At 32.0% G+C, this 16583-nt stretch overlaps 1 protein-coding gene across 1 annotated transcript; it reads left to right on the top strand.

Moving 5' to 3' along the window:
* Window positions 1–586: 586 nt before the first annotated feature.
* On the top strand, window positions 587–15302 carry LOC143043310 (uncharacterized). The gene is made up of 6 exons (XM_076215684.1): window positions 587–719; window positions 2101–2682; window positions 5256–5481; window positions 5707–5898; window positions 8084–8353; window positions 15005–15302. Exons 2-6 carry the CDS (start codon window positions 2137–2139, stop codon window positions 15220–15222), a joined length of 1452 nt encoding a protein of 483 aa, XP_076071799.1. The 5' UTR covers window positions 587–719; window positions 2101–2136; the 3' UTR covers window positions 15223–15302.
* The last annotated feature ends 1281 nt before the right edge of the window (window positions 15303–16583 follow it).

The following is a 16583-nucleotide window of genomic DNA, read 5'->3' as shown; positions in this document are numbered from 1 at the left end:
TTCAATAGTTTGTTTTCTTTGTTTCATGTCAAATGGGATAGTCCATCGTAACTTCTTTTTACTTATTTAAAAAAAGTAATTATCCTGTAATGTAAAGAAATAGAATGAAAACTAAACATAATTGGGAATTGGGAATAAAAACGGTAATCTCATCAATATACCTGCCGTCTGTTTTAAGTTTAAGATCGATCCTGCCTTAAATTCAGGTTAAAAATTAACACATTGCATTTGGGGGTATAAATTAATATAAAACGAAAATAGGCGAATATGACTTTACATTCTACTCGTCTGTCATCCTTAGGCATTAAGTCAAATAATAGAGATCTAAGAGGAAAATATACTCTAAAGTAATTATAATATAAGAAAGTGTATTAAATTTTGTTTTATCAAAAGTATTTCCGTGAACATGTATATATCTGCACTTAGACTTTGTATATTCGACAACGCAATATAGCATTACTTATATAACCACAAAACATTGATATGATATTAAAGATTTTATCTACATTTGGTGTAGTTCAACTTTAAATACTCGTCCATGACTTCAATTACATATATGACCACAAGATGAGGAAATATTTTCATGAAAGTTTGCTCAACTATAACATATTTTGATTGTGTTCCACGATGTGGATAACACATTTTTTACCCGATGCTTCCTGATTGTATGGACACATCCGTAATACTAGCAGACCTATATACTAAAGTGCACAGAGTTCGTAAGTTTTTATATATAATTGACCGCCTGCCTTTTTAGTAAAAGTTAAGACTTGGATTAGTCTTGAAGAGAGGGTATGTACAATATCGTAAACTACTTTAGTTATTAATTGTTGTTTTCGTTTTCTTATCTTAAGTTTACAATAAAAAATACTTCTTCAAAGAGGATGTTAAATACGGTTGTGTATGAAATATAGATTACAAAGCTTTCGTTATCGTATGTATTTTTTACATTTATAATCTAATCAACCTTGTACTTTCTCATTTGATAATTCATTGCTATTTGTGTCAAATCATAGTGTAATATATTTTGTATTCTTGAGAGCTTTTTTTAAGAAATTCAACTTTTAAAAATACACTTTATTTTTAAACGATGAAATGCTTACAACCACTATACCGTTTGTTTAATTTTATAAATGTTTGACACTCAAAAAAGATACTCCAGAATTATTTTATATGACGTTTCCTGTTTACAAAACTTTGAATTTTTCGAAAAACTAAGGATTTTCTTATCCCAGGCATTGATTGCCATTAACTTTTTGGAATTTTGGATCATCAATGATCTTCAACTTTGTACTTGTTTGGCTTTATAAATATTTTGAGCGTCACTGATGAGTCTTATGTAGACAAAACGCGCGTCTGGCGTACTAAATTATAATCCTGGTACCTTTGGTAACTATTTGGGTACAAACAGTTAACATCTCAACGCTGGTTTATTGCTAAAATTCACGCAGATGCAACAAAACACACTTTGTTGTAATCATCTATATACAATATATAATATACACTAAGGTATTTAGAAGACATATGTACCACGCTCTCTGTACGTTAAGAACCCTTGCATGAAACAACTCTTTGGATGGTCTGTAGGTGGTCTGTTGCAATGATTAATATCTGTCCCTATCCAATTTACCCTCATTTTTAAGTGGCAGTTTAAATTTTCAGCTGTTTATCGCGGTCTATCCCTATTACATAACTCCTTATTGTATGTATTGTTAGTTTGTACCGTCTTGAACATGCATGCACATCTGCCACTGAGCATTGGGCAACACACAGTCAATCAATATATACTATTGTATATTTGTTCAATCTTTGATATAGTTTACCATACATCATGGGTTTAAAAGGAGATGCGATAAGGATGTGCACAGCAATAATGTTCTGTACGGCCTTAAAAAAAGGAAAAAATACTGTTTCCTCATTATTAATTCCCGTGCGGTAACCTCTATCTTGAACACAGACTAGGCGGTATGTATACCAAATACCAAAAGAGCATACATTCAAATATAAGGTTAATGAACTATTGTTACAATCTATAAATTCAACAATTACAATGAATAATTGATATACAGTATACGACAAAGTTCCTTTTTCTTTTTCTAGCACAAAAACAATACTCACAAGTATCACGATAACATAATGTCAAAAGAAGAACCATTGAAGCAGATTTTCCATCTTTTGCAAGACAATATTCATGATTACATGAAATCATCTGACCATTACATCAAAATGAGGGAAAGAACGATTAGAAAATCTAGGTCAATCAAAGCATCTAGTTGTCCAACAAACCCAAAAAGTACTAAATATTATGGTGTAAAGGACCAAAGTACATCTGTGACGCCACCAGAATCGCCTACGGAATGTCGATGTCTATGTCATCAACAGTTATCTACAGGCATTCAAGATAATTTTTGGGCTTCCACAGGAATGCCCGAAAATCACGTATTTGACGTAAATAGCACTGTATATGGAAAGACAATTTCTAAGGGACCCGATATCCCATTACCAGAAAGTGTCAATTCTACCGTTGAAGAAACAGAAGACGGAAACGATTGCGTGTCTACCCTGGAATGTCCAATAACTCAAGACATTGAAAACCTAGATAATTTGGTCTTACATAACGTTATGGAACAAGAATTATCCATCATGAGAGAAAATACAGATTTAAAGATTCAAATGCAAGAGGTAATCGCAATTTATCTTCCAATTGTAAAATTAAGTCAAAATGACAAGATAAAGCGACATTTGTTTAAATTTTAGATGCAATCAAATGCTACCATCCCTATCTGCAAGTAATATGACAAGACAACAGGGAAAAGTTTTTACAAGAGACTAACTGTGAATCGGTCATTTGCTCCTGCTGAATTGCAATAAAATAATTGTTAATTTGTATATGGTGCGCGTTGAACAGATTAGCGGTCAAATTCAAAGGGGTATACTGTTAACCGGGAAATTTTCGCGCCGTCTTTATTTTATCAAAAGTTTCATTTCCATGTATATACATGTGCGTATATAGAGAATAATACATGGCAAAATCCGTATCATATGTCGTATCATCCCGAGACATCAATATCAGCCCAAGGGCCTTTAGGCCCGAGGGATGATATTGGTCGAGGGTGATACGGCATGTGATACGGATTTTGCTATGTATTATACGCTTTATCATATATTTCAACAGAAGAGTATTAAATTATATGAACTGTTTTCTGATCCATAGCACTGGGTTACCTTCAGTTCTACTTTTGTCTTATTTAAAAGGCCTTAAAAGAACTGCTCAATTACTTATCCGAAGCACCTGGGTTACCTTACAATTTGCGTGCTGTTAATAAATATTTTGTTTATTATTGTATTTATTTGTGTGTTTTGTATTTTTTATAGTTGCATTTAGTGTGCCAAAAAATATGAAAACTTGACGTTCGTGACGACACATATAATATGAAAATTTGACGTTCGTGACGTCACATACCAAACAATGACGTCATTCAAAAAATTGACCTACTAAGTATTTTGAGGAAATTTTTTCTTAACCAAAAAAAAACAAAACTGACTTTATTTAAGAAAAAAAAAAAAAAAAGTAGGGGTGTGATAAAGGGTATGCGATAAAGGGTGCGCATCAAAGTTGCACGATATGGATTAAACAGCAGGCTATTTATCAAATATGCAAAACTACTGTATTTACTACTAAACATATGATAAATAGAGAATAATACATGGCAAAATCCGTATCATATGTCGTATCATCCCGAGACATCAATATCAGCCCAAGGGCCTTTAGGCCCGAGGGATGATATTGGTCGAGGGTGATACGGCATGTGATACGGATTTTGCCATGTATTATACGCTTTATCATATATTTCAACAGAAGAGTATTATATTATATGAACTGTTTTCTGATCCATAGCACTGGGTTACCTTCAGTTCTACTTTTGTCTTGTTTCAAAGGCCTTAAAAGAACTGCTCAATTACTTATCCGAAGCACCTGGGTTACCTTACAATTTGTGTGCTGTTGTTTTGAAAATATTTTGTTTATTATTGTATTAATTTGTGTGTTTTGTATTTTTCATAGTTGCATTTAGTGTGCCAAAAAACATGAAAACTTGACGTTCGTGACGTCACATACCAAACAATGACGTCATTCAAAAAAATTTACCTATTTTGAGGAAAAATTTTCTTAAGCAAAAAAAAAACCAAAACTGACTGTTATGTAAAAAAAAAAAAAAAAAAAAAAAAAGTAGGGGTGTGATAAAGGGTAGGGGTGTGATAAAGGGTATGCGATAAAGGGTAGGGGTGTGATAAAGAGTATGCGATAAAGGGTGCGCATCAAAGTTGCGCGATATGGATTAAACAGCAGGCTATTTATCACATATGCAAAACTACTGTATTTACTACTAAACATATGATAAATATACATATATGTGCATTTAAACTTTGTATATTCGACAATGCAATATAGCAATACTAATATAACCACAAAACATTGATATGATATTAAAGCTTTATCTATAGTTGGTGTAGTTCAACTTTAAATACGCGTCCATGACTTCAATTACATATATGACCACAAAATGAGGAAATATTTTCATGAAATTTTACTAACCTAATATATATTTTGATTGTGTTCCACAATATCGATAACACTTCTTATTTAACACGATGCTTCCTGATTGTATGGACCCATCCGTAATACTAGTAGAACTATAAATTAAAGTGCACAGAGTTCATTAGCTGTTATATATAGTTGACCGCCTGCCTTTATAGTAAAAGTTAAGACATGGATTAGTTTTGAACAGAGGTCATGTATAATAAGGTAAACTACATTTAGTAAATAACTGTGAATCGGTAATTTACTCCTGTTGAATTGCAATAAAAATAATTGTTGATTTGTATATGGTGAGCGTTGAACAGGTTAGCGGTCAAATTCAAAGGGGTATATATTTGGACAATTTTCGTGTCATCATTGGGTAGACACAATAGTTAATGTTTTGTTATTCTAAAGCTGACAGGTTTTTTTTATACTAGTGGTATAGTCACTGATAAGTCTTTTGTAGACGAAACGTGCTTCTGGCGTAAATACAAAATTTAATCCTGGTATCTATGATGAGTTAATATGCATAGTTATTGTTTGACACTGATAACATAAAATAAACATTGTTTTGAGGCTATTGCTTTATTTTTGTCCGAAAAAAAACACACACATTTTGTGTTAAAATCTAAAAACAAAATGCAAAACATATACTGTTTTAAATATTTTTCGTCAGGTTGAGAAGCATATCAAAACAGCAAAGAAAGACCTAGAAGACCATGAAAACATGAACCATCATCTTACTCTCATAATTGATATATTGTCAAAAGTTTTATATACACAGAAACGTTCAGAAATTCTGTCTGACAAACTTTTCGAGGGCCTCTGCAAAGTTAAAGACAAGAGGAAACAATTACCAGTAGAACTGAGGGAGTTTTGTGACAGTATAAGGAAAACAGTTGGTAATTACATTGAATTTTATTTGGAATGAATTATCGAATGAATTATCGATACTCAAAGTATTATTGTTCTGTTTTCTCGTGCCATCTGGAATTTGCCCACATAGATTGTTTTTGAAATTGAAGAACACAACTTAGCGCTTTAAGTATCTGCGACAAAAGTTCCAGCTAAATATTATTGTCATGCAGTAAGAAATTGATTAACACTTGTTCTACTTAATTTAATAGGTCAGGATTTTCGCCAGATCGGAAGAGAACTTGGGATAGAAACAGATATCCTGAATCATATCGAAGACGAGTACTCGGATGCTGACGAGTGTTTGCATCAAATCATTATGGAATGGAGTTCACGTACTGAAACGCCATCCTACCACGCATTAGTTACAGCATGTTGTAATGTAAATCCAGACATTTTAAAATGTGAGTAAGATAAGATAACTTTAAGCAATATTTTTTATTACATATAAACTTGTTGTGTGTGTTCTATTACAAAGGTTTATTCCTTTTAAGGGGGCTCACGGGTCTAAATCAACTTTTTTTCTAATATAGGATTTTGCTATTTTTTTCTATGATTAAACTTTATCTTATACCTAATAGAAATATAAAATAAATATGGGATCACCGTTCATTTTAGCTAACAATCTGCCTCCGAAAGAAGCATACATTTTTGTTAATATTTTTTTTTCTGTTGAACTAATAGGAGAAATATTGGTAATATCGAAATGAAAAAAGAACTAAATTACAGAAATTGCTTAAATTTTACAATTATTTAGTTTATGTACAGCTTGTTTGGAAACAATAATAAAAAATATAGGTCACCGATGAGTTAAAAAAGTTATTTCAATTTAAACGTCAAAAAATGAAATTTTTGCACCAAAGGGAGATAATTTGGAGCTTTTTCGATGATTTAAACATTTTTAAAGTCATCTTTGGCCAAACCAAATAGATTTGTCTGGGTAATTTTTGTACCATAGTATAAAGTTTTAACTAAGTGTAATAAACGGAATTTGTAATGAAAAAACAAATGTTTAGTTTTTGCTGATTTTTTTATACCCGGGAGCCTCCTTAAGTGTGTATTTGCTCAGGTTGTTTTTAAATGTATATCTTAATTATTAAATAGATGCTAGCTAGCTATAAAACCAGCTAGGTTTAATCCACCATTTTCTACATAAAATAAATCCTGTACCAAGTCAGGAATTTGACAGTTGGTATTCATTCGTTCGGTGTGTTTGAGCTTTTGATGTTGCCATTCGAGTACGTACTTTCCGTTTTGAATTTTCCATGGAGCTCGGTATTTTTGTTATTTTAGTTTTTACAATACTTGAGCTAACAATAATAAAAATATGGTTACCAAGCCAACCAAACTTTTACTCAGTAGTCACAGGCACTTGTCTCAGAAAAAAATTTCCTATATACCTTAAGGTGGTATGGGTGTCTTCCTCCATCTTGGATTGTAAAAAACAGAGAACCAAAGGTCAAGATTTTCTATCAAGTTAGCAAAATTTGATGCAGGAATGCAGATATTTAATGTGAATTTTCATTTAAAAGAACAATTTTTTAAGAATGTAAGTTATGATTATTAATTATTTTGCAAATGTTGATTATTTTTGGTCGTTTTTTTTTTTTTTTTTTTTTTTTTTAATTGGCATTTTAAGAGGAGGTAACTCTAAAACTGCATTTTCTGAAGAATTCTACATGGAATTTTCCTATTTTGTATTTTCGCCGGAAAAAACGTACGGTGACCATATCTTTTCTTTTGATATTCTCAAAGCACTGTCTGAAAGCTATCTTTTCCTTAAGTATTTAACAATTCTATCATTTTTTTTAGTTTCTAATCACATAATGGTGTTTTTTCCTGTATAATCCATACAAAATGTGTCATTTTGTCACGTCCTGTAGCTTGAGAAAATGCGCGGTGACCTATCATTTTGATTATATTTTTCAACATATATCAATAGATACTACGTTTTGGCAAAGTATGAACAATTTCTATCATTTTTATTTTAGACTCCCATACCACCTTAATATAACACAAGTGTTATATTAAGGTATATAGGAAATATTTTTCTGAGACAAGTGCCTGTGTCAGTAGTATTAGGAAATTGACTCTAACCGAAACATGAAATCGGTTATCTTTAGTCATGTTTATACCGTACGCTGTAAATATGAAAATTATAGTAAGAAATTGTGTGTAACGCCCAGTGCCAAATGTAACGTGCATATCAGGTCGAGAATACGTTAATCATGTTCGTGTGATATTAATATAAAAATATTGAACAAGTTAACAAGGTAACAGTTAACAGAAAAACATTTCACCTTGTTTGGACACATTATTCAGACTCCCTGTCCAGTTTTGCTTTGCGAATAAGCAATTAAATACTATTTTTGTTCAAGTCAATGGTTTGACACGGCTGGAAATAGAACTTATTTTGTTTTTCAATCGACGCGATCATGCGATCACAGAGATAGTTGCAAATATTGAAAAAATGAATCAATGGAGGTATAAGATTTTGTTCTCTTATTTATTCAGTGACCTGGATGACATATTTCGTAAACCTTTGTTACTAATATAATATATTTTGTCGAATGCTTATTTATACTAAAGGTAAACCACTTGAAGAAAAGAAGGCGTGTGTGCTTCTAAGAAGTTACAGTATGCTGTGTAAAGAAATGCTAGAAATACCTCTTTTACCACATCTGATTTCTAACGGAGTGATGTCATTGAAAATGCAAAGATATGTTTTACATCCAAAGACGCATGACCAAAGAATCAGTCGACTATTAAGTATTCTTGAGACGAGGGCAAATGGATTCGAAGCTTTATTATCTGCGTTGGATTTGTCGGATCAGAGTCACGTTTCTGATTACTTAAAGAGTAAGTGTCCATGCACAACAGTAAATAATACATGTGTCTCTTCGTTAAAGTATTCACCACAGTATAGCATTCTCCTATTCTCAATATTTTGATCAGTTAAATTAGAAAATTCACTGGTGGTAAGCGGATGGTTGTAACTAAAAGTTACGACCATCTGAATATGGGAGACAACTCTAGGGATAAGTTTTTCTTTTCCGATTTTCGTGCAGTAAAAGGTTCATTTGAGTCAAACCGCTTGTCTCATATACATATATCGTGAGTGCATTCTTATTGAAACCAAATTTGACACATAAAATCATTCCAATTTTCGTAAAATAGTCATTCAAAAATTCGAGCATGATGGTCGTAACTTTAACTTGTGATGGTCGTAATGTTAATTATAGTATTTTGGATGATGGTCGTAACCGACACAAGATGGTCGTAACTTTGAAAGATGACCGTAATTTAAGTATTTAGACGAACTTTTATCAAGCTATTTTAAAAGTACTGTGCACATGCATAACCATGTTAATAAACTTAGTTGTTATATAAAGTTTACTACAAAAAATATTATTTCATTTGTTACTCTGATAATGTTATGCAGAAATTAAGTTAAAGAATTATCAATCATACATTTTTTATATGTTCCAAACGACCATCATTTAGGAGAGACAGTGAAAACTAATCAACTCGCATTAAGCCAAATAGTATGTTAGGGTTGAGTTTTAATATATTTTTACTGTACGTTAAGGCATAAAATTGTTGAATATTTGCTTTCAGATTTTTTTTTTATTTACGACTTTTTATCTCCTGCAATCATGTCGGCAGATGAAATTATTGAACGTACAATTTTGAACAATCTTCTTTAATTTTTAATCAGCTATTGCAGTTTTTATAAACACTAGAACACACCCGCGAAATCGCGGGCATTCAGACCGTAGTTTAAAGTATGTAAAGTGTTGTTGGAAGAATTTTGTAAAATATTGAATGACTGGAGAATTTCAGCAAATGTATCATAAGTCATAGGTTATTGGGGACAGGAAAATGTTTTTTTTATACCTCCTTCTTCATTTCCAAAATTCCCAATTTTTGGTTTTCTATCAATTTCAATATGAACATACATTTAGTATGTTATGAACATTTAAGTAAGGAACCTGTAATTCAGTGGTTGTCGTTTGTTTATGTGTTACATATTTGTTTTTCGTTCATTTTTTGTACATAAATATGGCCGCTAGTTTTCTCGTTTGAATTGTTTTACATCATCATTTTGGGGCCTTTAAAAGCTGAGTATTCGGTATGGGCTTTGCTCGTTGTTGAAGGCTGTTCGGTGACCTATAGTTATTAATTTCTGTGTCATTTTGGTCTCTTGTGGAGAGTTGTCTCAACATGTCAATCATACCACATCTTTTTTTGTTGTTATAATAAATGAATTTTGTAAAAGATTAAATGACTGGAGAATTTTAGAAAAGGTATCAAAAGTTTACATGAATAATTTTAGCGCTTATCTGTATATTATGAACATTCATTGCTATATAAATAAAGTGTATTTACTTTCAATTCCAAGTTTACTAATCGATCCATGGTTGTCAATTGATATAGTATACAGACCCTCTCCATTTAATAAAATCTGTGACCGCCGTGGATAGTAAACTTGAAAATGATAGCAGATAGAATTAAAATACAAAGTATATAGAAAAAACAAACCGGAAGTCTAATTTGACTTAAAATTTCGTCCAATGACGGGACAATATCCGGATGCCTTTTTTCTCGTTTTTCTCCCAAAATAACTCAATCTGAATAATCATATAAATGGATGACAAATGCGACTATGCACTGTACCTATAGGAAACAGAGGCGTGTTGATTAATTTATTGTGGAAAGAAGAGAAGCGACACCCAAAATGAGGTCTTCTCGTTTAATAGTATAGATTTGGCTTTCAAATATTCGGCTTTTGGTGAATCATGATTTAAAATGAAAATCCACAAATGCCTGGTGTTTTTATCGTGTTGTCTTTATTTTTTATCGATTGCATGACGATCTTGTGGTATATCATTGATAATTGTTCTAAGTATTGGTTCAGAATAAAAACTTAATCCATGGTGTCGCAATGAACATTGTGTTAACCTAGAAAGTATGAATAAGGTTGAGATATTTTACAATGCTACACGCGTTGAATTTAAGAGTAAGATCAAATATCAGTAGTTTGTAGACGGGCTTGTAGCCAGGATAATATTACAAGGTAGAACTAAATTTACTGCGGCAAATATTACAAACATATGCAGGTTGAAAATAATATTTATGTTATATGTTTATATTGTATGAATGTACTCAGATTTAAAAGATCAACACGCTGAGTTGAAGCATAAAGATCTATCTTTTAAATATTATCCTGGCTACAAGCTATGTATGAATACTGTTTGCTGAAGTCCTTTTGCTGAAATTCAAAAAAAAACATTATCATCAGCATATAGTAAACAATGTAAATTGCTGACCCTTTAATATTCTTTGGAAAGAAGTTGAAAGATTCATACTGTGAAGGAATTTTTTTTAACTCGTGTAGTAATTTTGACTCTAAATATGCCGCCTCTAGTAGTGGAAAGATGATCCCAAATTGTCAGGCCTGTGCCAGTATCTGATCATAGACTTTGCAATGACAAAATACAGAGTGAATCTACCGAGTTGAGAAAGATTGGCAAAATGTGTTTCTCTTTTGGTAACACCATGTAAATGTTTACAAAATTCAATGCGTAGTCTTTCTGAAAGAATCGTAGGATAAGCCTGATCTACATTTGTAGTCATAGTTTTTTTTTTTTTTTTTGAAAGGGTTGAAATATCCCCAAATTTTAGTTCTATATAAGAGAATAGGTTTTATTGTATGCTCAAAAACATGAAGGCTGTTTTTTAAACTTGGATTCAGTGATAAAAAGTCCTTGCGTAGCTTATGGTAGGCCTGTCTTGTTAAATACTATGGCTTGGTTTTATTGGGATTAATTTTCAAACACCGATCTTAATCCATCAAGTTTACTTTGAAGTCCTTTTGCTGAAGTTGAAAAAATGGCAAGATCATCATCATATGTATAGTAAAGAATAGGCTGGTCGTGAATAAACAACAGCTGGATCAGGGGAACTTTTAACACAATCAGGAAGTTCATTTATAAAAATTTTAAACAAATTTGGACTCAAATTGTCTCCCTGTTTTACTCCAACTTCAGTTCTAAAGAGATCTCTTATCAAACTCTCTAACTATATTCAATAGCTTAAGTTTTATCCCTGGGAGTATGACAGTATCAAAAGACGGCAAACATTCTACCTTCTTTTGTATTACAATATTTATTTATAATAGTTTTTAGAATGAACATATGGTCAGATGGTCGTGTTTTTTTTTTTTGTAAACCCAATTTGGCTCTCATCAATGATCAGATATTTATCTAAGGATTTACAAAGACGTGTATCAAGTATCTTATTAAAAAGGCTTCCCCGATGAATCAGTAATTGTAATTCCTCGATAGTTATTAAGATCGGATGCATCATTCCCTTTATGAATTGGAAATAAAAAACATGTGGTCCAGGGTTCATGGTATTTTCCATAAGAAAGACAAAGATGTATAGCGGATAGCATGGTACCAATAGGTGTATTCAGAATTTTCTAAAACCACGGGTAATAATTAGGTCTTTCCACTTTTCGTGGAAAGACCTTTTGTTTTTCTTCTGATTATTTTTTTTTTATTTTTTTTTTTTCTTCTGCCGTCCGAGATGCTTTTTTGTCTTACAACATACCGAATAGATTTTTTGGCCAATGATGTTGTACAGTAATGGAGGTTTCAAAACTCACCCTGTATGACCGAACACTTATTCTTATAGGAGTTATCTCCCCGCGTCCCTTTTTCTTGTTATCGCTATATCTCTAAAACCGTAAAAGATTTTAGCAAACTGTTTTCACCAAATTGTTCGTCTACTCTTGAGAATGATTTGGTTTGATTTGACTTGAGTGATCGGAAGACATCTTATGGGAGTTATTTCCCTTTGAAAATTGAAGATAGACAATTTGTTGGATAAATTCATACGTTTTAAGTCGTAGAGGCCTACAGTCTTTTGATATGACGTCCTTGGTCCGTTTGAAGGAAATTGAGGTCAAGGTCAAAGGTCAAGGTCATGTTCTAAATTTTGAATTTAGCTTGTTATCGTTATTCCACAGAAACTGTGACAGTAATTGATAGGATGTGTTTGCCAAATAACTGTTTACAATTAGGCGCAACTTCAACCTATTTCAGTCAAAGTGTTTTGGTTTACCCTTATAGGAGTTTTCTCCCCTTATGTATTTCAAATCAGTATTTCTCAACAACCATACAAGTGATTGACCTCCGGTCTTCCGTTTTGAGTTCACTGACCTATGACCTTGAAATTGAGATCAAGGTCAAAGGTCAAGGTCATGTTATAAATTTTGAATTTTGCTTGTTATCGTTGTTCAAAAGAAATTGTTACAGTTAATGGTATGATTTGTTTGCCAAATTACTGTTTACAAAAAGGCGCAACTTCAACCTATTTCAGTCGAAGTGTTTTGGTTAACCCTTATAGGAGTTTTCTCCCCTTATGTATTTCAAATCAGTATTTCTCCACAACCATACAAATGATTGACCTGGGATCTTTTGATTTGAGATCACTGACCTATGACCTTGAAATTGAGGTCAGGGTCAAAGGTCATTTTGACGTTCTAGATTTTGACCTTTGCTAAAAATGATTTTCTGTTCATAATAAAGCAATTAAGTCTTCTGCATATATACCTATTAATCTTATTTTTTTTATATATCAATTTGAAGAACCACATTACATCAACAAGGAGTGACATTTTCTAACATCGATTTTTAAATTTCATTCTTGTTATCGAGGTGGAAAGACCTTCAATTGTTCTCTGAAGAATTGATTTTTAATTATACCTGAACTTCGAATTAGCTAGCACCTTATAATCAGCTTGACTATATACCAAATGACAAAACGACTTCTCAAAATCCAGGCTAAAAATAAGATGTATGTTGTTTAATTCGATTACGGACCTGCGAATTCGCGGATATGGTCTTGTCTCGATAACGACCCCCATAACATTATTTTGACTCCTTACTTATGCTCTTTCGACTTAAAGTATCAATTTTAAATTGTAGATTTTTCTTTTAAATTCCACCTAGTAGGTACATACTAGTTTTTAAAAAGTTTATCTTTTCAAAACATGCAATATATAAAGAAAATAGATCAGGATACTGTTATTTCATGTGATGTCAAATTTGTTAAAATCGCCTTTTCTTAATTCGTAACTAAGAATGATCATAACCAGAGCTGTGTGTTAAAATGAATTCTCCACTTTTGAGAATTTATATTGTTATTAAACTTAACAGCTTATAATTAGTTGCCTCTTGGTTGATTTTATACATTATATTTTAAGTAACAGTGACTGGTCATTTCATTTTGTATTGGGGTTTTTTTTCGATTCGTTCCAATTTTCTTTCCTTTCGCACTTTACAGGTATCCCTCTCTTCACCTCTTTTAGTTTTTATCATTTAGTGAAATCAACTTCACAAATATATCATATAATATATTCATATAACAAAAGACACGTTTAAAACTCTTGACTTGTCTCATTAGGTCCTATTTAATAAAGAGTTACGACCATCACAATTTTAAGTTACGACCATCCTGAACATTTTTGTTTTTTTAGTTACGACCATCATGCTCGAATTATTGAATGATCATTTTACGAAAATTAGAATGTTTTTATGTATCAAATTTTGTTTCAATATCAACGCACTGACGATTAGTATGTATGAGACAAGCGGTTTTACTGAAAAAAATTTTTACTGCACGAAAATCGGAAAAGAAAAATGTATCCCTAGAGTTGTCTCCCATCTTCGGATGGTCGTAACTTTAAGTTACGACCATCCGCTTACCACCAGTGAAAATTGCGATTTAGAAATGTACATACCTTTCGAAGCGGTGACAATCCACTCAAGCATAACCGGAAAACCCTCTCACGGTTTTCATTGCAGAACCGATTGTTCTGCGTGTGTAGATTACCAGCCGTACCGACGGATATATAAATATAAGATACCCAATATGATACAACGTAAACATGTTAATCTAGAAATTAAGAAGATTTACGCAGAGATATATATAAAAATTATATAGATTTGTTTGGCTTTGTTTGATAAAGTTTGCCACTTGTTCCGTGATCTCCCGTTTAAAGGCGTGTGTTTTATATGTGCACGTGAAACTATATTGAAATTCAAAAGGTCCATAAAATCATTAAATTGTACAATTGTTCACTGCATTATAACTAAAATGTACATGTTTTTTATAGTATTTTTTTCCATATTTTATAACACAGTGTCTAGACTAGGCAAAGAAGATGATCTGTGCACACGCAAACTTCTTTTAACTAGGTCCAATTTTTGCCTGTGCCAAATTAGGTTCCCTGCTGAAAGTGGATTATTTGTCAATATTTGTTTTTTTTGTTGTTGTTTTTTTAGTTTGTACAACATGTTCTAGTATTGTTTTGAAGTTCGATGCTTGCGGGATAGGAAGAACTGTTTAATAGTTTGGTTAATTTCTGCTATACTTTTAATGAAGTTTACTATAATTGACGAATTTATCCTAATTTGCTGTTTTTATTATTTATTTTCAAAGAAACATTAGAAGGACAAACAGGAGAAACCTTGACACAACCGGCAGAACCTTGTACTGAAAATGATGGCGCTGGCAAAATTACAGAACCGTGCATATTAAGATCTAAACGTGCTCCATCGTGCGAATCTTTAGATAGTGATAGCAGTAATGGTCAGTATGGTACATTGATGAAAATACAAGACATTATAACAAAAGCCGTCTCTCCTGAACATCCTTGAATTCATATATGTTTTAACATATAAATAATGTATTCATGGCAGCTTTTGAATAAAAGATGAATAAATAAATAAAAAAAGATTGATGAAACATGTAATCATTGCCTTAAATAAAAATTATTGTCGTCCCGTCGTATGCTGTAGTTTTTGGGTAGAGAGGCTTTAGCTATCAAATTCACGTTCACTGATTGGAACCGAACCCTCATATTGTATTGATAAAATATATCCAAATTACAAAAAGTCTAAAAGAAAAAGTAAACAATACATGGGCTCTATAATTTATTAGCATTTCCTCCGTATTGCAGACCAGAAGCCACCTAAATATCCATTGAAATGACCTGTCAAGACTACCAGAGACATATATATGTCTCTGAGACTACCGACAAACATATAATCAGACATAAATGAAGAAATAGATGTAGATATAAATATGAATAGATGGCAAGCACGTGCAATCTCAAGATCTCATATTTTCAAGATCTGTCTGATTACATGTTATAGGGATAAATATATGTAAATCTTCGTTTTACCCGTATAAGAACGATATTTTTGACTGGATAGGTCAGCGAAATGGTTATTCCTGTATCTCCGTGGTTCATTTTTCAATGTTGAAATACTTTTCATTTTTGGGTAATAAACATGCAAATACATGTGCAGAAAGGTCAAACTAAAGGCTGCATGGCTACAGATTTAAATGAGGGGAATTATTGACTTGCAAGGCAATAATACTTCAAAAACTGAAAGAGATATATGGCAAACAGAGACTTTAAACAAACAGTCAAATCTATATACAGGCAACTTTACCCGAGAAAATTGGAATCTCAGTTTCTTTATAGTGGTTATATTTGTTGATTTTTGTTGTTCCGGTAAATTTGACCGTAGATAGATTTGATTGTTTTATGTCTCTTTTTGCCATATAACTCCTCAGGTTTTTGAAGTATTAAAAGTCATCTGCTGTCAAAAGTATTATGACTTTAAGTGTTCTTTCTGGTAAGTACAGAAATTTGTTTCAAATGCACAAAACTTATTACATAAGAATGAGAATATTTAAAAAAAAACTTAAAGACCAAACGGCAAACCTACTCACTTTCACCTTTAAAACATCACTAGAAACTGGAATATCACCCACAGATAAGAAACATACAAATGTAGTGACCGTATTTTAAAAAAGCAAAAAGTCCAAGAAAGAATAATAATGACCCGTATCATTTATGGCAAGCTGTTTTAATATTCATTCCATTTTTAAGATATCTTAAGAGAAAAAAGGGGCCTTATAAACTAATTGAGAGATTGTATAAATGAAATAAGACAGTTCATATAGATGTTATAGTTCATTATATATTATATATATCTTATTTAGTTTT

This window comes from Mytilus galloprovincialis, chromosome 8 (genome assembly GCF_965363235.1).
Source record: "Mytilus galloprovincialis chromosome 8, xbMytGall1.hap1.1, whole genome shotgun sequence".
Taxonomy (NCBI): Eukaryota; Metazoa; Mollusca; class Bivalvia; order Mytilida; family Mytilidae; genus Mytilus; species Mytilus galloprovincialis.
The sequence above is the reverse complement of the archived record's forward strand: the minus strand, read 5'-3'. Positions and strand labels throughout refer to the sequence as shown.

What these genes read in the sequence shown, in the direction of transcription:
- LOC143043310 (XM_076215684.1), top strand. Translation starts at nt 2,137, where the DNA reads ATGTCAAAAGAAGAACCATTGAAGCAGATTTTCCATCTTTTGCAAGAC. An exon ending in TAAAGATTCAAATGCAAGAG is followed by an intron (nt 2,683 to 5,255) that starts GTAATCGCAATT and finishes ATTTTTCGTCAG; the next exon opens with GTTGAGAAGCATATCAAAAC. An exon ending in CAGTATAAGGAAAACAGTTG is followed by an intron (nt 5,482 to 5,706) that starts GTAATTACATTG and finishes TTAATTTAATAG; the next exon opens with GTCAGGATTTTCGCCAGATC.